Raw genomic sequence first — 27,973 nt, 5'->3', positions numbered from 1 at the left:
TCTCCATAACAATATATATAGTATTAGAGAGATATATATAGTTGTACTTGCATTTTTAATGACTTTGGATACTTGTAGAAAAAAAGAAAGTGCTAGGCAGACGACAGAAGGGCTTGAGAACAAACTGCAAGGAGGCTTTCATGAATTAGAAATTGAAAATTATGTTTTAAAAAAATCAGAGGGTAGGGAAGCGTCTCTGTAAATTCTCAGGTTATTATGCACATCTCTCTAGGTTTTTGGGCAGAAAACCCTTCAGCAGCAGAGAACTACTGCAGGACTATCTCTAGAGCTGCCTCCTGGCATGAAGATGCTGATTTTGGAGGGTGCTGGAGGCATGAAAACCTCATCTGGCTCCCCAGGAGTGTGGAGATGGAGTGGAAGTGTCCCCCCTGCTGCCCCCATTTGTCACCTCATTCTCAAACTCCAAGCACAGGCTTGGAAAGTGTGGGATCCATAACCCAGGGCATTCCTGCTTGCTTTGGAGAGGGAATCCCACTCTTTTTGCCTCAGAGAAGGTGAGGTTAATGTGGCATCATGTGGCATCTTCTGACTCACAAATGGTCTCTGTGAAGAAAGACTCTTTTGGAAAAAAGGAGGAGCAGGGCATTGAGTCTCCTAGGGAAGTGAACTGCCACAAGAAGACAAGATAAATGGCATCAGTCAACGTTTTAATATTTGTCAGGTGATAATTTGAACCCAGCTCTCTCTCTCTGCTGGGCAGAGAATGAGTGCAGAAGACAATTTTCTCCTCTGCCCACTGGTTCCTCTGGGCCACTGCAGGGTGAGTGCCAGGGCACTTTCCTTACAGATGTTTCCCAAAGTGGCTCCCCACTTATTTCCCTTCAATCCCATTTTACGGTACCTAACACCTCTATGTCACCACCAGGACAGTGGGTACTACATGAAATTGTGAGTTCCAGAATTATAAGACCACCTAAAACTTGGTTTTTGCAATATGGGCAATTTCAGTGCCCGAATCTCCTGGTGGATTCACCCTTGGCTTCCCTTTAGTTCTTCTTTGATATAGGAAAAACAAAACACTCCAGGCTCACAGGGATGCTGTGGCAGATCAGTGCACAAAAGGTTGTCAAGGATTCTGAGGAGGGAGTAGAGGCAGCTCTGAGGTGAGTCCTGAGGAGTCTGGATCACATCACTTCAAATATTTAAAAAAAAAAAAAGATCCTGTGCATAATTATCCTATTTTAGCATTGATACATTCCCAGACATTCACTACTGGTCCTCATGGAAGCTTTTGCAGTGGAATTTCTGACTTAGACAACACTCTCAGGCACAGGGTGGGATTCTTGGGGTGTCCTGTGAAGAGCCAGGAGCTGAACTTGATGATCCTGATGGGTGCCTTGCAAGTCAGCCCATTCTGTGATTCTGTGAATCAGGAAGACAACAATAAAATTATTTAATACAACAACCAACAATAAAACCATCTTTTTTGTCCCCTCTGATGGATTAAGAAACCATTTTGGTAATTTCAAATTAACAAGAGAATATTTGTTTCACAGTTGATTGTTATTTCTTTTTGAGGAGGGTATATGTGATTTACCGAGGAAAATGTTTCTGGGCACAAAACTCCTGCTGTCCGTCCTATAATAAAGAAAATTGCATGGTTCCACAGAATTCTTGCTGAGTTTTTTTGTTTATTTAATTTATGCAACAAGTGAGAGGAAGCCAAGCCTGTGTTTAGAATCTCACAAATAATTAATTCAGTGTTTTTGAGGTTTGCCTTAATTTGAGAATTGATGATTTCCCTCCTTTTATTCTTCTTTTCCAACAGTTCTTTAGCAGATATTATGAAGTATTACATTTACTTGTAGAACCAGTAATAACTTCTCAGAAGATGACTCAGCTTAGGGAATTACACTTAATTAATTCATAGCAAATGAAAATAAACTTTTAATTACTGATTTAGGTATTGAGAAGAAAGAAGACATTCAACTAAACAAACACTTGGAAAAACATCTTTCCTCCCATTCCCAAGACCCAAGTTCATCCCAGACCCCCTCCTTCCCCTTCATTGTCACTGCCAATGTTTCCATCCTTACAGCTGCTCCAAGCCTTAGTTTGGACGTTGTTTCTGACATCTCCCTCATCTGCCACCTCATGAACCCAGAACTTGCTGCCTTTTACTCAGCATGAGCATGGTCTGGCTTTTTTCTCCTCCCATCACCCCATCATGTGTCTGTTCTCCACTGTAGATATATTCTCTCTCTGCAATAGCTTACATTCTGTCCATCCAAGTATATGTGTACAGACCTCTCTCATCCTAAAATCCATAAGATAATTTTCCTTTCCAGTGTAAAACGTAAACCAACAAATATTTCCATATTTTAAACATCTATATTTTGCATCTACTATTTTGTCTTATTAATCAATTCAAGTGCTCATGTACTACATCACCATCCTTTTTGTTTTTGCTGCTGTTTTTTGAGAAGTTTTATGCTTTTATCACAGACCCTTCTTCAGCTCCCCATAAAACCACCTCAGCTTTTCTTTCATTCAGCCTCTTTATGGTGCTGCTGAGTTGATGGTGGGACTGGAGGATCCTGAAGGTCTCTTCCAGCTTTGATTTTTCTGTGGTTCTGCAGGTCATGAAGTGCCCAAGACCTCTGTGACCACTTTAAATGCAAGTGGAGACACTGGGTTTGGTTTCCACCCTCTTGTCAGTGTGACTACACTTCCCTTTGAGGGGAAATAATTTTTAACATCTTTCCACCTTGAGCTGCAGCTCATGTGTGAGAACCTAAAGAGAAGATGTTTCACTTTTCTCATGCAGAGGATGAGCTCAACACCTGTGGGACCCAGGGTAGGGTTTGTGGCTTGGATCTCAAGCTAAACTAACACCATCACCTGTAGCCATGATATTTTCTGAAAAAACCTGTCCTTAGGATTTTTTCTCCTGAGAAGCTGAGAGGCCTCAGGAGCAAAATGTAAACAATGATTATCTGCTGCTGTGGAATGCAACAGGTGCATCTGGGATTGGTCTCATGTGGTTGTTTCTAATTAATGGCCAATCACAGCCCAGCTGTCCGGACTGTCTCGGTCAGTCACAAACCTTTGTTATCATTCCTTTTCTATCCTTAGCCAGCCTTCTGATGAAATCCTTTCTTCTATTCTTTTAGTATAGTTTTAATATAATATATATCATAAAATAATAAATCAAGCCTTCTGAAGCATGGAGTCAACATTCTCGTCTCTTCCCTCATCCTAAGACCCCTGTGAACACCATCACAATCACCAATCCAGGAGAAAATATTACATTCCAGAGAGCTCCACCCTCTCTTTGACTTATACATGTGTAGTAAATCAAGGTATTCCCTTCACTGGAAGCTGCACCAAGGGAAATCCAGGTTGACTATTAGGAAAATGTTTTTTGCAGAAAGAGTGATAAGTTCTGGAATGGCTGCCCGGGGAGGTGGTGGAGTCCCCATGCCTGGGTGTGTTTAACAAAGCCTGGATGTGGCACTGGGTGCCAGGGTTTAGTTGAGGTGTTGGGACTGGGTTGGACTCAATGGTCTTGGAGGTCTCTTCCAACCCAGTGATTCTGGGAATTCTGGGAATTTCTGACTCGGCAAGGATATCTCAAACAAGAAAGGTCAATAGCCAGAATAAATTATATACAGTACATACAATTTCATACAAATTAGCAAAAGTCCTATGAAACAAAGTAAACACTGCCTTAAACATAGTCCAGCTGAGTGCTTCCCGCATTTCCCTCTGGAGTGCTGCTTTGGATCTGCTGCTGGGTGATGACTCGTGCACTCTCCGTGCACACCCGACATTGTCACATCACAGCACACCTCTCACTGCATTTCCTTAGGTCTCACTTTTCCCCGTGCTGTGCGGACCTGGCGGTGCTCTAAGACTGCAGAGGGCTGGGAGGGGAGCAGAGCGAGGGAAGAAAGGAGGGAGGGAGGGAAGGAAGTGGCGGAAGGAAGAAGGGGCGGAAGTGGCGGAAGGAAGTGGCGGAAGGAAGGAAGTGGCGGAAGGAAGGAAGGAAGTGGCGGAAGGAAGGAAGGCAGTGGCGGAAGGCAGTGGCGGAAGGAAGTGGCGGAAGGAAGGAAGTGGCGGAAGGAAGTGGCGGAAGGAAGTGGCGGAAGGAAGGAAGGAAGGAAGGAAGGAAGGAAGTGGCGGAAGGAAGTGGCGGAAGGAAGTGGCGGAAGGAAGTGGCGGAAGGAAGGAAGGAAGGAAGGAAGTGGCGGAAGGAAGGAAGGAAGTGGCGGAAGGAAGGAAGGAAGGAAGGAAGTGGCGGAAGGAAGTGGCGGAAGGAAGTGGCGGAAGGAAGGAAGGAAGGAAGGAAGGAAGGAAGGAAGGAAGGAAGGAAGGAAGGAAGGAAGGAAGGAAGGAAGGAAGGAAGGAAGGAAGGAAGGAAGGAAGGAAGGAAGGAAGGAAGGAAGGAAGGAAGGAAGGAAGTGGCGGAAGGAAGGAAGTGGCGGAAGGAAGTGGCGGAAGGAAGGAAGGAAGGAAGGAAGGAAGGAAGTGGCGGAAGGAAGGAAGGAAGGAAGTGGCGGAAGGAAGGAAGGAAGGAAGGAAGTGGCGGAAGGAAGGAAGGAAGGAAGGAAGGAAGGAAGGAAGTGGCGGAAGGAAGGAAGGAAGGAAGGAAGGAAGGAAGGAAGGAAGTGGCGGAAGGAAGGAAGGAAGGAAGGAAGGAAGTGGCGGAAGGAAGTGGCGGAAGGAAGTGGCGGAAGGAAGGAAGGAAGTGGCGGAAGGAAGGAAGGAAGGAAGGAAGGAAGGAAGGAAGGAAGGAAGGAAGGAAGGAAGGAAGGAAGGAAGGAAGGAAGGAAGGAAGGAAGGAAGGAAGGAAGGAAGGAAGGAAGGAAGGAAGTGGCGGAAGGAAGGAAGGAAGGAAGGAAGGAAGGAAGGAAGGAAGGAAGGAAGGAAGGAAGGAAGGAAGGAAGGAAGGAAGGAAGGAAGGAAGGAAGGAAGGAAGGAAGGAAGGAAGGAAGGAAGGAAGGAAGGAAGGAAGGAAGGAAGGAAGGATGTGCCCACCTGCCCGCCGCCGGGCCGAGGGGAGCCGTGTGAGGAGCAGCAGCAGCAGCAGCAGCAGGAGGAAGAAGAGGAGGACGAAGAGGAGGAGGAGGAGGCGTGCGAGGAGCCGGCTCGCACTCGGGGATGCTGGTGCGGCCGCTCCGGAGGATTTTGTCACCTGTGGCCCTGGCCCCGCCGCCCTGCGGGCGCCTCCCCGAGCCCAGGGGACTCACCTGGGCCCCGCCGCCTCTTCCCCCGCCCGAGCGCCGGGCGAGCGTCGGCGGAGCCGCGGGGCTGCAGGCGGGGCTGGGCGCTCGCTGGGCGGACCCTAACCCTAACCCTACCCCGCAGGCTCCGAGCAGCCACCAGCCGAGCCGGGCGAGGCGGGGCGGCGGCAGGGCCATGTGGATGTTGGCCGTCGCCTTGCTCCGCAGCGTCTCGCATGGTGAGCCCCGCCGCGGGCATCCCTTCCCTTGTCCCCCGCGCCGCCCGGGTCACGGCGGTGCCCGGCGGGGTCGGACGCGGGGCTCCGGCTGCGGGAGCCGCCGGCAGAAGGGCGAGGAGGGAGCTCTGTGGTCGCTCCGAGCTCTGTGATCGTTCCGAGCCGCTCACCCCGCGAAGGGACAGCCCGCAAGCGAGCGGCGTTTCCTGCGGACATCAGAGCATCCTTGGCGGGGGGAGGCACGAAGGACACCTTCTTCCCTGCCTTTGGCAAAAGGACGTGTGTGACACGAGAGGAATAGCCACCCCTGTGCCATTTGCCACCCTGCAGAGGGAAGAAAATGAATATATGCGGTATTTGGAAGATCTTAGTTTGTGTTGTATGTTCTGAGAAGGTTATGAGTGGTAGCTGTATCTGGTTTTTCTGCTGGGTTCCAACAGTTTCCTGTTAATCTTCAGAGAAACATCTCTTCCAAGGAGCTGAATTTATAAATAGGTTTAAATAATACCTATTGGTTTAGGTATGGGTTTAAATAATACCTAGGTATAGGTTTAAATAATACCTTTTGCACTCGTGGAAGGGTATTGGGTACAAGAAATGACTGGGGCAGACTTCCAGTGCACAGAGGAAAAATTCTGTGTCATGATCAGCAAGCAGTGACTTGTTGGGAACTCATTTCTTCATATTGTCTATTGCAAACAAATGAGATATCACCTCTCCCTGCCCCCATCACCCCTCCCTCACCTTCTAAAGGTTTTTTAGGGGGATCTGCTTATTCCTGATGGGAAAAGCCTGGGACACTCGAGCTGGACCGGTACACGTGGGCATTTTGCATTTTCCCACAAAGCTTTGCCAGCTCCCAGCAATCATGACCTGAAACAGCTGCTGAGCACCTTTTGCAAATTCCGAGGACAGAGATTTCTCTGTGCCATGGTCTATGATAATTATCTGGTAGGGCTTAAAGTGAGATCACCAAACTTCTTTTTCTACATGTCTGGAAGAACATCTAAATACAGAATAACAATTAGAAAACCACTCCTTACAGTGAAGTCCTCAGCATGTGTATTAAAACTAACTGAAAAACAGAAGTTTAATTTAATGTCCAATGACAAAAGCTAACCTGCTATCATTTCAGTTCTAAACTGACAGGAATCCCAAAATTCATGTGGAAAAAAATGAAATTACTGTTTTTCTTATTCTGAAAAAAAAAAATTTATTGTCATTTGAACATGCCAGTTAAGAAACTGTATTGAAATTTTGAACTCATACAGCAGAATGTTTCAAATGTACTAAATTCAGCTTTTTCCCTAAAGGAGGTGTTATGTCAATTAACTTTTTGTTCAACCTTAAACTTCTACCTAAATATGAAAGTTAGTACAATTCAATAATTTGGTGCCTCAGTATCTAGCATTTTCTGTGAGGTTTTTTTCTTTAAATAAACCTATTTTGATAGAATATCTTCTTGATTATTTTATTGACCTGTAACTAATTAGGCATAGCTTTATTTTTCCATACTCATGTTTTGGACAATAGCAGGGAGGAATAGTAAGAAGTTATTTTTTCCACAGTGCAGGAAAGACAGGAGATGTTATGCAAGGCAGGTGTATCTTTTTAAGATTTCTGGCTTAACCTTCAGTTAAAAACTGCTTAAAGGTTATTGTGTCGTGGTCATAACACTTCAAAGAAGGAGATAGCAGAAACAGGACTCAGGTGCTCAGGGGAGTGATGGGAGCAGGGAGGGATCCTGTGTGAGAGGAATGCCAGGTGGGGAGGGAGGAATGGGGAAGAGATGAACCAGCAGGGATGTGATCCCTGTGGATAGAACAGGATGGAAAGTGCTCCCCTGATGGCTCTGGAGGCAAACATTGCCCCTCTGTGCCAGGTGCCAGAGTCCCTCCCTGCAGGGACTGTGGCCTGCACCCACCCACTCTGGGTGCTGAGGGCTGGGGGGCCACAGGGGGGTTTGCCTGCTCTGTGGTTCTGGGACAATTATCCAAAATAGTAGAGGAAATAAAGCATTTTTAACCTGCTTCCCTCACCACCAAACTGCAGTCCTTTACAGGGAAGGCAGGAAAACTCTTTTTATTTGCCCCTTTTTTCTCTAGCACAGATGATATTGATGATGTTTACTCAATAAACTTTATGAGCTCTTCAACTCAGAGAAAACCCAACTGTGACAACTCTTAGTAAATGGAGGCTTTTTAAATGAGCCACCATTACCTAAAAATCCATGTTGGTAGTTAAGAGATCACTTTTGCCAGGCGATTATACTTTAAAAAAGAAAAGAAAAAGTTCAGCTGTCCTGGGGGGACGAACCAGGACACCAACCAAACCCAAAAATTAGTCTCCAAGGGAATTAATAAGAAGTACCACAGCACCAGTCTGTGTTGGACCAGACCAGCTTCTCTGGTTTAAATTAAATTAATAATTAAATTAAATTATTGATGATTTTACTACAGATCCATGAGGCTGACCTTGGCAGGGTCAACTACCATAGCAGGTGGGTCAGGACTGTGTCCTGTCAAATTTTGAATAACTCCAAGGATGGACACTCTGTAGGATACCTCTGCCAGTGGTTTTTATCCTCACTGAAAAAGTAAATGTATTATTTACACAGATATAAAATCATATCTTTAAATGGAGCTGTGTGGTTTCTGTTTGTGCATTTTGCCTTTTTTCTATTCACTGAATTCCATCAAGAAGAGTCAGGCTCCAGCTTCTTTACCCCATCCCATCCACTGTTTTTACTCATTACTAAGATCCTCTTGAGCCTTCTCCAGTCCAAATAATCACAGATCTCTCAGCCTCTCCTCATGGGTGAGATTCTCCAATTCTTTAACCATTTTTGTGATCCTTCACTTGACTCACTCCAGTGCATCTGAGTTTTCCTTGGTCTGAGGAGACCAGAAGTGGTATACAGTACTGCAGATGGCTTGTCACCAGTTGATGACATGACAATTTTAATTTTTTTTTTCCTTTAATACCAGTTCAGTGTATTGCTGTCACTCTTATTTATGCAGGCTTTCATTTTAATCTGAAACCCTTCACAGGGCAGGATATCCCATTGTTTCTCTATCACATAATTCTCTGCTGCTGAAATTCTCCATAAAACATCCCTACCAAACTTCTTCCATGAAGTTCTTGGAGTTATTTTCCATCTCCAGCCAGCATATGAAATCCCACTCGTTTGCCAGACTTACAGCCAAGTGCTTTTCTGCTCTTGTAGAAGAATTTCCTCCCCAAAAAACAGGATCTCCATTAGCTGCCTTCAAATCTTGCCTGTGGGCTTGCTGCTATTTAAAACCTCAGCAACAGTTGGCTGCTTTGGACATTGCTCATCTCGCTTAATTTGAAGTGTTTATGGTGCAATTCACTGCAGCCTCTCCACATAATACTTGGAGGGAGAGGAATGGGAGCTTCCAAGGTGGGATTTCTGTTCTACCTTGGCCAGTCACTTTAAAGTGGGAGGAACCATCTTTTAAATGTGTTTTCTCCTATTTTTAGTCTATTAAAGGAGACCAAAATAGATGGATAGAAGAGAGACAGGTTTTGTGTTCTCCTGCATGACTTAATCACTTGAAATCCACAGAGAATGTATCCATCTTATCTGTGAACTATTTCCATTGGTAAAACTTATGTTCTGTATTTAAAAGTAAGTACAAATGCAGTTTCCTCCAGAGTCTTTTGTTTCTTTGGTCCATAAATAATGATAAGTTACAGAAAATGCAATATAAAGTCAATTTTTTTTTGCAATGGTCTATGAGAACACATTTTGTGGGTGCTAATGGCTACAAAGAGTGGACAGGCGAGAAAGGGTTAACAGAAGGGGGAAGGTCACAAATAATTTTTGATGTTAAACTGAAAACCTTGAGTTACACCAGGGAGGAGGCAGAGCAGCACAGGGAACAGCTGGAGCCAGCAGCTGGGTTTGGTGAAAGCTGTGGTGTGGGACGTGGCCATGAGGAGCTGGGCTTGGGGGACATTGTCCTTGCAGAGAGAGGCTTGGGCTCAGAAAAGTCTTTCCAACATCTGTGACCCAGCCCCATGAGTTGTCAGGAGTTTTTACTCTTGTTTATTCCATCCCCTCTCAAACTGGTCCCTCTTCACCAGAATAGGTGAGGGCTGAAAGCTTTCAGGCTCTTGCCTAGAAACTTTGTGAAGGTCTCCTCTGAGGGCCTCAAATGTTTATTTGCTCACAGAACAGGGACAAAAACTTTAGATGGGAATAACACAGAGGCTCCACTTGTTGCACAGAATGGTATGAAGGAAAAAATCTCCTCTAGATTGTGTTTCTGAGACAAAGGATGGAGCACCCCTGCTGCAGATGTGTGAATGGGGCAGGTCTGGTTTCACTCTGTGCTCCTGAGTCTTGGGGCAGGCTGTGTGGAGAGCCTACAGCAGCCTGCTCCAGCTCCTGCTGCATTATCCATGACAAAAGTTGGCAAAGGAAATATTTCCTGGGGTTCTCCAGGCTGCAGCCTCCTGGAGGAGCCAACAGGAGCTGGTGGTGCAGGACACCCTTGTGGCCAAACCCTCTCGTGAAATCCAGACCCACAACTCAATGGAAGCAGGGGGAAAGGCAGATGGGAGGGCTGCTGTGGCCCCTCATGACCAAAGACAGTTTATATCCCATTTTCATCCCATTTTAACTCCCCCCCTCCCATAGTAGGCTGTTGCTTGGCAACCCTGCATCCTTGCTCCACCGCTGCTCTGCGGTGCTGCTGCTCCCCTGCAGCCCCTCCTTTGCACCAGGCTTGGGCAGAGCCGGGCTCACACGTGCTCCCAGCAGCCTGCAAGCACACACATCATCTCCTCTTCAGAGCCTGAAGGTAGCTCGGAGTCAGGAAGATGAGAATGTGGAGGACAGTGCATTGCCCGAGGCATGGAGAACTCTGCTCTTCCCGGTGCCTTCCTTGTATTGACTCTGGCCAGGGGGGTGTTGGCTCCCAATTGCTCAATTCTTGTTTTGTTTATGTGGTTGCTACTCCTCGTGAGCCACTGGCATCCAGAGTAGGTAATAGAAATCAGTATTTGGCTCAGGACCAGGGATAACCTTCTTCCCACATCATTACAGCCCTTTGTGGATTGCACTGTAACAATTATTAAAGAGAAGTCTGCAGAGCTTTGGAGCCATCATTAATTCGTTTTTTTAAAGCTTTGTTGAAGTTGTGATATTCCTTCAAATTTCTTCTTTTCCTACCACTTCTCAATGAGAAGCAGTTGTGTGTATTTAGACATGCCTACATCCAAACCCAGAGGAGATCTAGATCTATTGCTAAAATGCTCTGACTCCTAACCCAAATAATGGAAAATCAGATTTAGAAATGAAATAGTCCTCTTGTCTCATCCCATTCATGCTGCAAGGTTATGACATGTACAGTGTGGCATAGCTGTTCTTATGATTTCAGTGTCTGTAATTCATTCCATCCTATCTTGGCATTGCAATTGTTTGATGCCAATTATTTAATGTCTTGTCTTTGTACACACATCAGACACACAAAGGGGTTCAGTTCACCTTTATTTGGAGGTTTTCAATGGCTATCTCCAGTGCCATAATGCTTGGGGTGTCATGTTATGCTACTTCCTCTTGTGAGAACCAATTAGCACTGAGAGAAGCCTCTCTGCCCTTCTTCAAGCCCATGTTTTCACCCTGGACAGCTGCCTGAAGGGTTGTGAGATGTGTCCCCACCTTTCTTATTTACCTGTTTTACATGCCACCCTCCTCCCCTACCTTATTTCATGGGTTAGGAACAAACTTGTCTGTATGATGAGGTGAAAATTTAAAAAAAATTTAAATATATTTCTCCTGGCTTCTCCCTTCTGAAAGGAAATATTTTTCTTCTAGCTGACAGTCTTTTAAGGGGTGAGAATCTTACCTTCTCCGTTTGTTTGCAAGGTGCAATGCAAAGAGAAGTCTACAGCATCAGAAAAATAATCACTACCCTGTGTTTTGATGATGTTGCTCAAAATAGAAAAATCTGTTATTCTCTGAAGAAAACATGAATCATACACGGGCTTTAAAATCCTTCCCACAGACTGGATTTTTCCATGCCTTACTCTAGCATGGATTTCTAAGAAAGATCTTTGTCAGCTGCTCTCATCCTTCTCTCTAATAATTTCTAAACCTGCTGTCCAGTCTCAATCCATTTGCTTGCCAAGTTCAAGTAGAACATAATTAATTCATTGCTTTAATATGTGTATAAGAGTATAAACACTCACCTGGGAAAGAGAGAGAGAGAGAGACCAATTCCACTCCAAGCTGTTGAAAAAAACTGGAAAAATTCATAGACATCTGACTTAAGTCTTCAGTCTTCTGACCAAATATCCAGAGGAAATTCCTTTTCCCACTGATCCCGTGCTCACAGAAGCACCTAATGGGGAGAGCTTGTTCACATCTTCCAAATGCTACTGGAACCCCAGGAATGAGCTGCACCAGAGAAGAGTAACTTCAGGCAGGGTAAAAAAAAAAATTTAAAAAAAAAATCCCCATTTTATGCTTTAAAGCTCAGTGTGTATTAAGCCAACCAGAGTGTTTTGAAAGCTGCTGCTTTAATTCATGAGCATATCAGGAGTGAATGGCTAATTGTGTGTGTGCTGTAAGAACAGGTCATGCGAGAGAGCACATTTTTTTGCCAGATAACAATATTCCTACACATTATCAGCTTGGAGCAGTCAATGGCTTCAAATGAAGCAAATTGTAGTTATTCCCTCGCATTTTTGGGGTGGAATAGATAGGTATCAGCAGCACAGATGCTTTCCCAAGTAGTTGCATGCAGATGATTGAGATTTTGTTTCTCCATCCTGAGCATTCCCAGATGCACAGTAACAAACAGAGCTTTTCAACTGGTATCTTCTTAACGGTACTTACAGAACCTGAAATTCCTTTTCCATTCTTAAGTGTGTCTCATGGAAAATATTTAATTTTTGCAGCTTGTCCTGATAAAAAATGGCTGACTGTGAGCTTATAGATATGAGCATTAGGCTTGGTAGCCAGTGAATATCAGAAGGTTTAGCGATTGGTTTTGACAAGCATTCAACATTTATCTGAATCTTTCCAGTATCAAATCGGGCATGAAGTCTTCTGAGGAAAACCTGTTCTCACAAGGCTTTTGATTCTCCTGTTTCCAGAGTGATGGAAGCTACTAAAAAACTTTCCCACTTCTGCTCCTCTTCCTTTCTTAACCCCCGGTCCTTTTATCCCTCTTTGAGTTTATCTCCCTTTATTATGGGTGCAGTGACAAAGCTTTAGTTTACCTGAAGATTTGGGGAAGAGTGGTTTAAACTTGTCATCTTTAAAACAGATATGAATCAGAGAGAAGATGGAGAATATTTCCCAGTTTGTTTCAGAAGATCGAGATTCTAATGCTTTGGACTATATTTCAGCCAAATATTCACAAATTCTTTGCATATTTTAATTTAAAAAGGATAAAAAAGTGCTTATTGAGCGATTTCAGGTTTTGTTTCTTTATTGTTATTATCTCAGAGGGGTATGTGCTTTCTTTGGTTTTGTTTTTAAACTGACTGGGACTACAATTTCTTTCTTAGCAGAACTGAAAAATTTCTGAATTTTATTAAAATGAAAATCATGACTAAATGTAGAACTAAGTGAGTTTTCTTAGTTATAGCCCTCTGTGCTTACCTTTATCTAGTCTACAGGATAATAACTCATATTTTCCTTTCAAATTGCTGTGCTGCAAGAAAATAGCCAAGAAAACTCCAGTCAGGGAAAGAGGTCAGTGACGAGGAGAGACAGAATGATTTAGAAACTGAGGGATGACTGAGCCAAGGTGTCATCCCTCCCAGAAACTGGGCTGATCATTTTCTTAGATTCTGATTTCAGGCATGTTCATTTTTTATTGTTTCCTTTCCCCAGGTCTTCTGACTGTTGAGAACTTCCTCTCTCACCATGCTTTCCCTTCACTTCCTCTCTACTTCCCTCCCATTCTTTCTTCCTTCAGGTGCTTTTAAAACCACTTTCAAAGCTGAAATTGCAAATGAGTTTTTTGCATTCTGAATGACAATGAGGGGCTCTGTTTGAATAGCTGAATGCTTCAATGGCAGATATTTGACTGAGTTCCCTAAAGCCCAAAGCCTATGAAACCATCCAAGATCTGAATAGAACCAATTACCAATTACAAGGAGCTGCTGCTCCTTGGAAGATTCTTTTGGGTTTTTTTTTTAAGTCCCAATCAATGCAGACTTATTGTAGACAGACTATTTTATCTTTTTCTTTGAAGAAACAATTTCCCTGCAAGACTGGTTGTAGGCTATATCTGTCATCCAACAGATGCATCATCTTCCAGTGCGGGGATGTGAAAACTTGGATCCTTAATTTTCAACTTCATTTTTACAAAGGCTTTCCACGAGGCAGCTCTTACTTGTGTTGGTCTGCTGTGGTCATTCCTTGGGTGTTTGCTCACTTAAGGTGAGGATATGATGCAGGTGCATTGCAAAATTGGTGTGCAGACCCCACCATTTAACCCTTCACGTGTTTTTCAGAGGAGATAGTTCAACTGCAAGCTGATGACTGGGTGGGATGTGGTCAGACTGAGCATGCTGGTGATGTTTCTGCATGTTCTTCATGCTGGTGGCTTGGGGGAGAGCAGGAATGTGCGTGGCCAGAACTGTCAGAAAAATGTCTGGTGCTCTGGATATCCCATTGGAACCAGATGGCTCAAACCCTTTAGGGTTTCAGTGAGGTCCTAATAGAAAATCTTCTCCTTGTGCCTCCTGCAGTACAGCGTAACCTGAAAAGTTGCCTGAGATGCATTCAGGGTGACCATCAGCTGATTTGAATTGTTGCTATATCTCTGTTAACTTCAGGACATCTTCCTCATCAAGTTGTGTGGTAGCTGCAGAAAGCAAGGATGGTCAACCCAATACAGTCAACCAGCAGGTGGTCTAAACCCAGATTAAGAATTTGAGACTATTTTAAGATTTTTGATCCTTACAATTAAATCAACAACTTCAAAAAAAAAGCTTTTTTTTTTTTTTTTTTTTTCTTTTTTTTTTTTTTTTTTTTTTTTTCCCAAAGAAGATATAGTTATGTGCAGAGTTTAATTGAGATACTTTGCTGGAAAATCGCTGAATTTGTTTTAGGAAGAATTAAGTAATCTCAAGCCACTTAATCCAAGACATTGTATTTCAATCAAACAATAACAAAAAAGCATAAATGGGGATTCTCCTTCATGACCTTGAGTAGCCTTGATTGCAGCTGAAGCCTGATCATGCTTGATTTTCCAGACTTGAAAAGTGGCGTCCTGACTGATGCCACGTACTTTGCGTGGAAGTTATCAGATGGTTTTCTTTCTCCACTTTGACAGATTGTTGAATTTTAGTTTCAGCCAAGGCATTCCCTGAGCAGCAGGACCAGTGAACCCTGCTCTCATGCAAAATTGCATCCTGCCTTCCTCCTCCCCTCCTTAAACCCAGCTCAGGACAAGGATTATGCTGCTTAGTTGTTTGGATTCTGTTAAAAAATGTTAAATATCCTCTGGAAGTTGGTCCCTTTGCCTTTTGGTGCCACTGAATGGTAAATTAAAGATTTATTCTTTTACTTTGCAGCGGCTGTGGTTGTTTTAAATGAACTGAAATGCACACAAGCTTGTTTGAGACAGTTCTACAGGAAGCAGAAATTTGCCAAGGGCTACCAGAGTTATGTAGATGAGTAACGGAGGTAGAAATGTATAGGAAGGAGGTTTATTTATTCTGTCATTGTAGAATGTCTAGAACATTGTATCTCTTAAGCCCTAAACATGTTTCGGGCTTCAGAAGAGGAAACAAAGCAATTCTGAAAGAGCTGCCTGAACAAATCTGTCATGAACTTCTCCCAAATGCTCTCAAATCTATACTTAAACATTTCTGCTAGTCACCAGCTCTCTTCTAAACATATTAAAGGTTTGTTATTTTTAACAGAACTTCACTCCCAATAAAACCAAATTCCTCTCTTTTTTCTTTCTTTTTTTTTTTTTTCCTTTTTATTCTCCGCCAAGACATTTGCACTTCTCTCTTTAATTTTCGTTTAACTGCATCAGATTCTGTTTTCCCCTGAAAAGCTTCCCTGGTTGCCCACATCTTTTTTCTTAGCTGCAGCCATGACTCCCTGCCCAATATTGGTCTCATCTCTCCTGCTTTCTCTTCAAGGCTTCAGTCTCTCCCGGCCGATAGCCCAGCCCAAATGGGATGCAGGGAACTGAGCTCTCTCCTGATGGCTTTCACTGTTTGGTTTTGTCAAGAATTAGAAAGAAGGGCCTTATACAACACCTCAGGGGTGTGTTCTGATCTGTCCTCTATGGCTTCAGAAACATCTCCAGGCAGATCTCCTTCCCTGCCCAGTTCTGCTGCTGCTGAGCTTCCTGCAGATGTCCATCCCAATGTCTTTCTGGAGGACGTCCTTTCCTGGATTTCATTGCAGTGCACAAGGCAGGGTGTTGGCAGCAGGGCAATGTCTGCTGCAATAAAGCATTTTCTTAAAAAAATATCGTCCCCCAAACGTGAAGTCATCCTGTTGGTAACACACTGGGGATTCTGCAGGTTGAGATTCCTTATTGCTTTATTGTGTTTGCTTTTCATCTTACAGCTTAAATCCAGAGTTGCCCTAATGCTGTTATGTATTTCACAATATTGATTTTTTTTTTCTGTCTTCATTTAATGTTTTCCCCCCTTTTTTTCTTTTTTTTTCTTTTTCCTTTTCAGACCAACCTTCACATCACAGATGTGAAGAAAGAATAGGCGCAGAAATTGCTTTTAGTTAGAGAGACTGTAATTTACTCTTTCACTACAGGAGGAGAAAAATGTCTCACCACAGAAAGAGACGCAGATGAAAGGCCAAATAGTATCTGGACCCGTGTAAGCACTGCAAGATGTGTGTGTGTGTATGTATTTTCCTTCAGTGGTGCACAGAATCCCAGTCAATTATTTGATGCACTCGCCTGTCTGGGCTGTGACCTTCTAGAAGGGCCCCCTCCTCCAGTCCCCCCACACGACTTGTCAACACATTAGTCATATACAACTCAGCTGATGCCAAACGGCCGCAGTTCAGCCAACTATTGAGAGGCTGCAAATTCTCCTGCCTTCTTCTATTGGTCTTGGGTTTTTCCACTGTGCGGACCTGGTGGTGCTTTAAGACTGCGGAGGGCTGGGGTTAGCGCTGGTCCCTGCGCCGCGCCGGGAGCCAGGGGAGGTGAGCAGCGGGCTCAGTGCGCTCCGAGCTGCGGAGAGCGAGCCAGGAGGGGAGCAGAGAGAGGAAAGAAGCAAGCAAGCAAGGAAGGAAGATGTGCCCGCCTGCCCGCCCGCCTGCCGCCGGGCCGAGGGGAGCCGTGTGAGGAGCAGCAGCAGCAGCAGGAGGAAGAAGAGGAGGAGGAGGAAGAAGAGGAGGAGGAGGAGGCGTGCGAGGAGCCGGCTCGCCGCGGCTCGGGGCCGGCCGCCGCTGCTGCCGCCGGGGATGCTGGTGTGGCCGCGCCGGAGGATTTTGTCACCTGTGGCCCTGCCCCCGCCGCCCTGCGGGCGCCTCCCCGAGCCAAGGACACACCTGGGCCCCGCCGCGCTCCCGCCCCCCGCCCCCGCCGCCGGCCGCCTCTTCCCCCGCCCGAGCGCCGGGCGAGTGTCGGCGGAGCCGCGGGGCTGCAGGCGGGGCTGAGCGCTCGCTGGGCGGACGAGCGGCCCCGCAGGCTCCGAGCAGCCACCAGCCGAGCCAGGCGGCGGCCGGACCCGGTGCGCGCTGCCTGCCAGCTCCGGCCCGGCCGTGGGCGCGGCGGGCGAGGGCGAGCCCGGAGCGGGGAGCGGGGGAGCGGCGGGGGCATGTGGATGTTGGCCGTCGCCTTGCTCCACAGCATCTCGCATGGTGAGCCCCGCCGCGGGCATCCCTTCCCCTTGTCCCCATCCTTCCCCTTCTTCTGGCGGCCGGGAAGGGGAGAGCGGGTCGCGGTGGTGGCTTTTGTGCCGGGAGCGTCGCGCCGGCTGCGGGGAGAAGGGCGAGGAGCGAGAGCGCCGTGATCGCTGAAAGTCGCTCACCTCGCAAAGTGACAGCCCGGAACCTCCGTGCCTGCCTCCTTCGGAATGAGACGGTGCTTGCAGAGGCGAGGAGGCAGAGAGGCGCTTTTTCTTTCTTTCTTTCTCATCTGGAAAAGTACCGAATTTTTGCCAAGTGCCGTAGAAATCCGTCAGAGCACACGGGGATGATTTGAAGGGCTTTCATCCTAAGCGGTCGCGTTGAGATATTGCTTCCTTTCGCATCTTTTTTTTTTTTTTTATTCGCCCTCTGCTTTCACCTTACGTTTTTACATATATTTAAGTAGTATTTTAAATTTATTTAACTTTCATCATTTCTCCGTGAAGGTACCTGTTCCGAATTTTTTTTTTCCTCACTCATTTATGTAAAAATATGCACGGATAAGCATTACATCATCTGGAAAGGTTGAAGACTTTTAGTCAATTATAAAGTTAGGAAGGGAAATTAGAGTGGGGATAGAATAAGGGTAAACCTGTTATTCTTAAATTTATTTTTTTTTCCTTCTGCCAACTCTCTGACTGACAAACATTTATTGCAGTTTCTGTGCGTTTTTAATAGTGGGTTGGGGTATTTTGGAACATTTAGATATATTTGATTGAAAACCATGGCATGTGTAAAAATATGCTTAAATTGCTTAAGTTTTATTAAAAATGCACGTTTAGCATTGCAGTTTTAAGGACAGAAAACAAATTATTCTGGGGTGCCAGCTATTCTATTGCACTGCCTCCTCCGATCCGAGAACGTAACATTGCCTGAAATGCTTTTCACCCTGCCAGATAAATCAGATTAAACACACAATTCTCGAAATAGGCAAAGCAGGTAGAGCAGGGAAAAGATTCCTTGTGTGGAATGAATGAGAGAGGAGCACAGGGCAAAGTGTGAGGATTCCTGAAGGATGGAAATAATTGAACCTCTGGCAGAGAGTGAGGGATGAATGCTGGATGAGGGTGCCTTCACATCTTCTTAAGTAGACACTGGATGAGAAAATGCATTGACAGGCATGGCTGGTCCAGTGTGAAGCACTGGGGAGGGCAGAAATCAGGAGGTGAATCTTAAATGTGGGGATTTAGAGCGACCTTAAAAGCATTTTTTGTCTTCTGCGTGCCTCAGAATACGAAAGGATTGAAATCCCCCAAAGTGTAAACTTGGGAATTTTTTTTTTTTTTTTGCATTTCTTTTGCCAGTAAGGAAACTGCAACAAGTTTCAACATTAAGAAATTATCTATGTATTTATTTATTTATTTATTTATTTTTGACAGGCAGCAGCACTGTGCCTTTCTCTCTGTCCTCTCCAGCCAGATACCTTGGAGGGAGAGATTTTCTGTTAATAGGACAGAAAGAATCAGCCTGGAAGTGCGCTCTGACCAGGGCTATTCATTTAAAACTAGATTTGCATAGAAATGAACCCTGCTTCTCTCCAGAAATCATATTTTAAAAGAAAAAAAAAAACGCTGATTTTTTTTTCTACTGTACTGATGCTATAAATTCTATGTTCTATCCTAGTTAGTCCTCCTTGCAAGGGTTTTTTGAAGAACACGATAATTTTTGCTTTATGAAGTCGAAGTATCATGAAAATCACTTCCATTTATTCCTTGATCTATGAAGTCAGCAGTAATTTCACTTTCAGTTTCCATGTGTTTTTGGATCACAGTCAAACCTGAATTTGTCTCCCAAAGAGTGAAGAGTGTAATGTGTACATGATAGATGCATCTGCATGGATTCTGTGCTGCCACACAGCAACATCTGTACATTTGTGACTCCAGGGGGACTAAATTAAATGGTTTTGTGTATAGTAATATTCTAAGATGTGAGCATTGTGAAAACATGTAGTGGGTGGTTCAATGATTCTTTGCAACTTAAAAAGTCTGTTTTTGGCATCATACTTGATGTCAAAATGCAGATTTTTAGGGTCTTCTAAAGGGAAATCTTGGAAGAAAATGGCACCTAGATTCATGTTAAGACTGGATAAGATGGTTTTATTCATTGGTAACACTTATTAGGACTTATTAGGGCCATTTTATCAGAGTCAAGAGTCAGAGAATAATATTTTTAAAGGACTTCAGATTTTAATGCGGTGTCATATCAGATATGTATCTCTTTGAAGGAAATGACTGCATATATAAATAGATATGTCACGTACACATTTATTTTCATTATTCTATCTATAACTCCATCTCAACTCCATTGTGTGACAGGCAGGGCTCTTTTATGAGTGTATCTGGTGGTGGGGGGACAGGTTTCTGCTTGGCTTCTGCCATAGCCTTTTCTAACCCCTTATGGATCCACACCGTGTTTGCTTAAAATACCAGCACAGGTATAAGTGGTTTTCCAATGTGTGATTTTAACTTAAAAATGTGTAAGATTGATTATGTTTGTGTTGGTTTTGATTTTTTTTTTCCTTTTTTTCTTCTTTTTATTTCTGAGGGGAGAAATAGGTTAAAAATAAACCCATAGGTTTAACTCTGCACTTGTAGTCTTGGGCTTAATTTCTGTTGGAGATAATGGAAACCATCTGAATAACAATAACAAGGTTGGCCCCCATATTTCCCTACAGTCACTCAGCACAAATACATTTTGTCAAATTAGATATGAGCAGTGTCACTGGGAAGGCTTTATGTTTGTGAAATAGCTTCCTTCTGGGGACAATAAAGTACTGACACGCTCTTCCATCCAATTAGTATTTCTGAAGCCTGAAACAAAAACCTCCCCAAATACCTGGTTAAAGTTTATGTATTTTGTGATGGTTTTAAACTCTGGTTGCTGTGAGTTCCTTAAGAATACAGGTAACTATTAACCATGAATGCACTGCAGCCCTGGAAAGTGCGTGGGATGATATAGACATCAGTGGGAGCTCTGCAGCTGAATTCACTACCTTGAAAGCCTGAGTCATGCAGTTCTAATCCTGAGCAAGGCTTTTGAGCTGCCTTTCAGGGTTACTCTACCTGCACCACCTTCCCTGTTACTCTGCCTGAGTATTCCAGAATGAGCAGCAGAAGTCTGCTGTAGCCTGGTTGTAATTAGTAAAGGGGCATTTCACTAATTACAGTTAGAGAAGGCAGGGGAGGCTCTGAGGGGAGAACGGCCTCCTTCAAAATCCTGCCTGTGCTCAAGCTAGTTCAGGTGCTGCTTTCAGAAATGAGGATCTTTCAGTGTCACTCAGTGTCTGCTGTGGATGTGCTGAACCCTTTTCCAGGCTTCTCTCAGGCTGCATTTCTTACATGCCCGCTGCCCACAGATGCTCTGCTGAAATCAATCGAGCATCGGGAGGCACCAATACAGCACAGATGACACTAAAAATACATTTCCATTAAAATGATTTCCTGTTTGAATCCTCTGCCTGCCGTACATCTATCAATATGGGTTTTAGCAGCATTTTGGAAGATGGAGAAGGATCACACTGAGCTGAGAGCAGGGGTTAGGCTGGAGGATGAGGAGCCAGAGCGACGGTGGGGCTGAGCCTCCCCCAAGAAAATGGTGATTCTCAGTGCTGGGGATGCAACATCCCAGCAAAAGAGCAGTGGAAACATAGTGAGATACATGCATAGCTTGTGTGGAATTGTGTATCCAGACCCTCACCTCGGGAAGTTGAATGGATGTGCAGGAAGCATTCAGCTTGGTGCTTGTGTGTGGATGGCACAGCACAGCTCAGGGTGTTTTTAATCCAGTGTTACCTGAGCTATGAATAGCTATTAATTAGTCACCAAATGCCAAGGGGAGAAAAACTCTTATTGCTGGGCAGTCAGAGCCCATGGGGATATCTATATCTGGGGGATGTCTATATCTGTTTCTCCTGTGGTCAGGTTGTGCTGCTCCCCCAGCTGCTGGGGCTCTCCGGGGGATTTCCTCCTGTGGTGTGGGCAGTGGCTGTGCTGGAGCTGGAGCCACAGGACACTAGTGGGCAGCAAACCACAGAATCTGTGTCTTCCTCAGCCGTGGGAGCACACAGAGACAGCTCAAAGATGCATTTTGCCTGTGTTTTTCTTCCAAGGGTCACTAAAAACTGGTGGATGCTGCATCTTCTTCCCGTAGCGCTGGGCAGCAGATGTGTGTGACAGTGAAGGTGTTCCTGGGAGTGGTTCAAAGAGAAGCTGTTTTCTGCAAGTTGTAAAAACAAACCTCAAAACCATCTTAAATAGGGCTTTATTGCAGCTCTCAGCTCTGCACTGTGATTTCATACAACCACAGGATTGTTTAGGTTGGAAAAGACCTTTGAGCCCAACTGTTCCTCCAGCACTGCCAAGTCCAGCACTAACCCCTGTCCCCAAGTGTCACATCTGCAGCTCCTTCAAATCCCTCCAAGGATGGGTGACAGTTCCAAGGCTGGAAAACCCTTCCCATCAAGAAATTTTTCCTCATATCCAGTCTAAACCTTCCTGGTGCAACCTGAGGCCATTTCCTCTCATCCTTTCCCTTGTTTGATGGTGAAAAGATCCTGACCCCCACCTGGCTCCACTCTTCTCTCATGGAGTTTTGGAGAGTGAGAAGGTCCCTCCTGAGCCTCCTTTTCTCCAGGCTGAGCCCCTTTCCCATTTTCTCAGTCCCTCCTGGGGCTCCAGCCCCTTCCCAGCTCCATTCCAGCCTCTCCAGGGCTCTCTGGAGGTGAGGAGCCCTGAAATGAAAACAGGATTTGGGATGTATTTCAGTGGAATTTCCTCAGTGCTGCCGCATCTGGAAAAGTTTAGAAGTTGATTTTAATTTTGCTTCTCCTTGAGTAAACTTTTGTCACATAGCATACTGATAATTTGAATTATTTGGGAAAACCTCATGGGTTTTGATGATTAGCTCATCCAGAAAGTTCCTCCAGCTCATGAGTTGTGCAAGTCTCTGAGCTGGGATGAGGTTGGGCCTCAATTTTTATGTCTTTGCCTGAATAAGAGATTTAATTGTGCAACTCTCTCAGGTGAGGGGTTGCTTGGGGTGGGGAAATAATCTCCTCTACCTATTTACATTATAATTATAATTTTTATATATATATATATATATATATATATATATATATATATATACATAAAAATAATTGTTTATTAAAAATTGGAGTGACAAAACCAGCAGAAAGCAACAAAATCAACCATCTTTCTGTGGGTGGGAGGTCAGGGCAATGGATTGAGGAGCAAAATATATGGACTTTTTTTGTTTTCTCCACAAAGTTTACTCTAATTAAAAAGTTAAGATGTGTGTAGGATCAAGGCCTGTTTGAACACACCACTGATTTAGCCTTTGATTTTATTTGGCACATGCCATTTATCAATCTCTTGGTCATGGAGTCTTTCAGATTTGCAGTAGGAAGGACTAATTCCATCTTCTACTTTAAAAATTGAAGATGGGAGTAAAATATTTTATTAATCTTTTATTCTAAGGCACATTTTTTTGACATTTTTAATGTGTTATTTGAGTCATTGAAACTCTAAATATACTACAAAAATCCATTTAAGCAACATAGGTCTGCAGCATAATCAGAACACTTAATTATTTCAAGGTGAATGTGTAGATGTCTGCAGTTAAGTTACTTGTTTCACAGTATATTTTATTTCATAATCTCATTTAATCATCGCTTTCTTTTCATTTAAACTGTTATTAAATCAATTAAATTAAGATCTGAAATAGCAATTCTTCAAAAGAAGCTTTATCTTCTCAGTCTTCACCTCCCTGCCCCTTAAAAACATTTCATCAAACAATTGGTGGTTTTGAAAATAAAATAACACAAAATGGGAGGTATTCAACAATAAAAGCCTTTCACAGCTCAGTATTTTAGAGCACTGAAGAGAACACCTTCAAGAACAAGCCACTGATTCCTCAGGCATTTGTTGGCACTGGGAGTTTTTCTAGTCATTGCTTATCTTTGGATACTGCCATTCACAAAATAAAATTATTACCTCATAAGTACTTTTTTTCCCCCCCATCACAGCATTGAGTTACTCATCAGAAAAAGAAAAAGTAGGGTGTGTTAATAGTAGTGGAGTGGGCAACAGATGCTATGATCTGTTTTGAGGAAGGAAAGAAAGGCAGGTGGATGGACAGACAGGCTGACAGAGATTAGCAAATCTTCCCAGCATCCCTATTTAAGCTATTTTTACTCAGAAGGCAGGGAGTAAGACTTAAGAGTGAGCCAGCAGTCCTATTTATAGCAAGCCATTTTTAAATGCAAAGGCTCTGGGAAGGAGAGTCACCTCCATCCTAAACACCAGGCTCCCTGGAGCTCCCTCAGCACCGAAGGAGGGAGCAGCCCTGAGGAGCTGCATCACTGATGTGCTCCTGCTGAAGCTTCCAGAAGGACATTTCCCTCAGAAATGCAGGAGTTTGGGCCATGGGGCAGCCCAAGAGCACTGCTGAAAACAGCTCTGTGCTCCACACCCACGTGGCAGAGACAAGGGCACACACCTTGGGCATCACCTGAGGAATTCTCTGCCTGGTGCCTCTCCATGTATTCTCCTGGAGATCCTGCTCGTGTGGCTCTCAGTGTAATTTGTCAGGGATACAGTTCCTTCTGAGATTTTAAAATAAGCATATATATTTCTGCACGTTTACATATGTAAATCTGCATAGCTTATAATTGCTTAAAAACTACTGTGTATGGAAAATCTGGCGCTTGCTTTGCTGTCCAAGTGTGCTTGATGCTATTTTCTTCCAATTAATTACACTGTAATCCCATGCAGAAAATTTGTGGCTTAAGGTCTGTGTTTTGCACTAGGCTAAAAATTATTCTCAGGAACTTTCTGCCATCTAAATTGTTCCAGTAACTTTGGGGAGCCCTGCAGTGTTTTAAGAACATCAGAATAATATTCTTGAAATGACCGGGACTATTTCAACGCAGCCAGAATATAATTATACTGCACTGTAGCTGCAAATAGTTGCCTATCTCTATAATCTACTCACAGTGATTCTGCAGATAAGATTGTGGGGTTGCTGTGTCTATATAAATATCTGTTGGTGTGAAATCCTCTCGTGTGGTTTTGCAAATGGAGTGGCTCATGCTGAGCCTGCACGCTCGGGGCGTTCGTCTCTCAGCATTGCAGAGCGGCAGCCCCCAGGGGCTCCAGTTTTTGGGTGCCAAAATGGAACTCAGGAATTTGTGGAAGAGCTTGTTCCCTGCTTTGCTCTTTATCCCCATGATAACAACTTGTTCAGTAAAGTTTTCTAGAGGTTCAGTAGTTAGTGTGGAGTTCAAATGATGAATGTCACTCTTTGACATTCAACTTTGAAGTGTGGTTTTTGTTTAAGCTGGCTCCTGTTTTAGCTGGGAAGAGTTTTTGGGATGCTGGAATGTGCAGGCTTGGAGGAACCCATGTTCCACCCACTCACCTCATGGCAGGATTTGAGTGCACCCAAATCTACTTGGTTGCTTTTTTCCCCAGGCCATGGAAAGGTGATGCATAAAGTGCAAGCTCTGGCTTCTGTTGAATCCTCTTGTGCAATTGTTTTTCTATCAGAAACCGTTGCGTTTTGGGGTTTTTTGGTTTGTTTTTGTTTTGTGGTATTACCTTCTGAAGTCTTTGGGGTTTTTTGTGTGAGTTTTATTAGGAGTTTTGGCCCCGACTCAGGAAAATACTGTGAGTGCATAGAGTCAGTTGCTTGATAATTATGAGGTGAGCATGTGACAAGCTGTTAGAACACTCCTGGCTTGAGCTAAGGACAGAACAAGTCCTTGACAAAGTCCTTTTTGTTATGAAAAGCAGATTCAGATGTCCCTCAAATGGGATCTTGCTGGAAAAAATGTCATTCAAGCAAAATAGGCTTTAGGTGGACCTCAGCTTAAACTGCAAAGTGGTTCACCATCCACACTACACATTGTCCACCTGAAATTTTTTCCTCTCATTAAGTGGCTTTTCTGGAGGGCAGTTTAAAAGCCACTTCACATATTATTTCTAGGCAAGTAAACCATAATTTGTGTTGCAACTGCACTTGTGAAGTACGAAGCAAAGTGTTTGCTGTGTCATGATATGAAGGAAGTAATTTGGGAAGCTGTCAGTGAAACAGAAGTTCTCCAGTTATGTTTGCAGACGTCCAATCTAGAGAGCTTTTTGCATAGTTAAGTGATTTTCAAATGTCTACAGTAATATTTGCATTATACTTTATGCTTTTAGCTGTATTTATTTAGGGAGCTTTCCTTTGTATCTTTCTTTCTAATTTTGTTGCGTGACCTCAAGGTTTCTCTTCCACAATGACAACCTTTTCCACAACCCTGTTCTGGCTCTAGAAACCAGATTTTCATCATTTCAAGCACAGACAGTGAGGTTCATCCCACTATGGAACCTGAGTGCTAGGTGATGATTACCATGGTTTTTGTTGTGTCAGCTGTGGCTGAGGCTTTTTGTTCTCAACTTTTTTGTAAGTATTTATCTATAAAATGCAGAATGAGTGCTTAGGGGAGAGGGAGGGATGGGGGCAGAAACATAACTTTTATTGGGGAGGGTGAAGGAAGTGAAAAGGGTGAATTGGAACTGCACAGGTATCCAGCCAGTGATGGAAGGTGTGGGGAGAAGAGGGAGGGCATTCCCAGGGCATGAATCTCTGGGGGATAGCAGGAGGGCAGGCTCTGAAGGACACATTTGGGCTGGACTGGTTATGATGAAGGACCCTGAGGTTTTGACTTCAGTTTGCAGTGTTCCCCTGTGAGCTGTGGGTGGAGAACATGACAGAATGTGGCTTTGGGACTACCCAGTGCTCTCTTTTGGCTACTGGTCTGTGCCAGGGGAAGCTGGTGCTCCCCATGGATCCTGCTATGTGCCTGGGAGCTCAAAGTCCCAGCTGCCCTTCTCCTTCACTGCCTGCACTCAGATTTTTCTTTCATTCATTCTTATCTACTCCTGTTATTTAATCTCTTCTGTAGGTTTAGTTTGAGGCCTACTACCTGTCTTCTCTCCACATTTTCCCTAGTTTCCCTAGGAAATTCCCTAGAATTTCCCTAAATTCCACAGAAATTTATATTTATTTCACCTCTTTCCCTGAGGCAAATGGATTTGGGGGAGCGGAGGAGATCAAGGATGGGCAGCAATCTTACAAATGTCAGCGTGGCTGTAGGGTAGGAAGGGCAAGCTCCTCATGTGAGTGAAGGAGGAAGGAGCTGAGCTCCTTTATTGGGCAGGAGGGAGATAATTAATCCTCAGGAAAAGAGGCTGAGCTGTCAGGCTTTCAGAGCAGCCCTGGCAGGGGTAATTTGCTGTTCAGCTGGTGGGAGCTGTCACGTTTGGTGCAATGGGGTCTGCTCAGAGCAGGTGCCTGATCCCCCAGCATCACTCCTGGGGCCTCTTGGGGTGGGAATCCTGGGGCCTCTTGGGGTGGGAATCCTGGGGCCTCTTGGGGTGGGAATCCTGAGGCCTCTTGGGGTGGGAATCCTGAGGCCTCTTGGGGTAGGAATCCTGGGGCCTTTTGGGGTGGGAATCCTGAGGCCTCTTGGGGTGGGAATCCTGAGGCCTCTTGGGGCAGGAATCCTGGGATCACTCCTGGCTGAAGGGGAGCAGGTCCCCAGTTCCCCACTGGAGAGCAGCTCTTTGTAACAAATTGGAGAGCTTCTGGCTCATCAAGTCCTGAGGAACACCCACCAGTCGTAATAGGAACACAGCCTGGAGTAGGGAATCTTTCTTTTTCAATTTTTTTTTTCCAGAGGAAGAAAAAAAGGATTAGGTTTTAGCTTTTCTATCCTAGTCTAGAGTAAAAATCTTGTCCAAAAATCTTCTTCTTCACCAGTTTTTGCCCTTATTCATTGTGCTCATGCTTCAGCGGGATGTGGCTTCAGAGGGATGTGGCTGCATGTGCTCAAACTGTGCTTGTCCCACTGCTGGTGGAGCTGGAGGCCTTTTGGAATATCCAACCACTGGCACACGTGAAGGCAAAGCAGGGCAAAAGAAATGCCTGTCTGATGACACTCCAGCTGCAGCAGTTCAGTGCATATTTATTAAGTCCAAAAGTTAGTCCCTGGTGGGTAAAAGCAATTAGAGCATTTCTACCACATCTCAAAATGTGTTTCCACAGAAGAGAAGAACGCTGGGCCTTAGTAATTTCAAAAGGATTTAATGAGATTTAAAAAAAAAAATATTTTCCTAAATAATAGTAGTCTGACTGCTACTTAATTTCAAGGGGTTTTGAGAACTTTTGGTGTCAGCAAATTAAGTTTCTGCCTTGTCTGTGTTCAAGGATAACAGCCTTGTCTGCTCACCATGTAATGCAGTTGCTCTCGTTCCCCACACTGTTTCTGCTGCTCTCAGTCCCTGGCATGGACACTCATTGGGATAATTGGGGTAGGGGTTAAGGTTGGCTGAGCATCTCAGCTCTGCCATTTCCTAAGGCATGTGCAGCTGGCCTGGTGCTCGGGAAATTTTACACAAAATAAATAGCATGTTTGGAACAGCTTCCAAGTGGAAAATGAAGGCATTATGGCATGGCACAGGGCTGGTGCTCTTGCAGGTTGGGAAGTGGGAGATGTGGGGAGCTGAGCTGGGATTGCAGCAGGGGATGCTCTCACTGCGCTCAGGACCTTCCAGAGGGAGGAAGAGAAGAGAGATTTAGGGGTGATTTTGGGGAGATGGTTGCTGTGTTCCATGGGG

The 27,973-nt window shown here is 44.5% G+C and overlaps 1 protein-coding gene across 4 annotated transcripts in view; it reads left to right on the top strand.

The window, feature by feature from the left end:
- The first annotated feature begins 16,433 nt into the window (after positions 1 to 16,433).
- DSCAM (DS cell adhesion molecule) overlaps positions 16,434 to 27,973 on the top strand; it is a 471,885-nt gene continuing 460,345 nt past the window's right edge. For 3 of the 4 annotated variants that reach the window (XM_077170975.1, XM_077170984.1, XM_077170994.1), the window contains exon 1: positions 16,475 to 17,264. In XM_077170975.1, the coding sequence (XP_077027090.1) occupies positions 17,222 to 17,264 (43 nt within the window). In that variant the 5' untranslated portion in view covers positions 16,475 to 17,221. Of the gene's footprint in view, positions 17,265 to 27,973 lie in introns of all 4 variants that reach the window. The other variant, XM_077170965.1, reaches the window with a different exon arrangement.

The sequence above is a fragment of the Agelaius phoeniceus genome, chromosome 2, assembly GCF_051311805.1.
Source record: "Agelaius phoeniceus isolate bAgePho1 chromosome 2, bAgePho1.hap1, whole genome shotgun sequence".
NCBI classification, from domain to species: Eukaryota; Metazoa; Chordata; class Aves; order Passeriformes; family Icteridae; genus Agelaius; species Agelaius phoeniceus.
The sequence above is the reverse complement of the archived record's forward strand: the minus strand, read 5'-3'. Positions and strand labels throughout refer to the sequence as shown.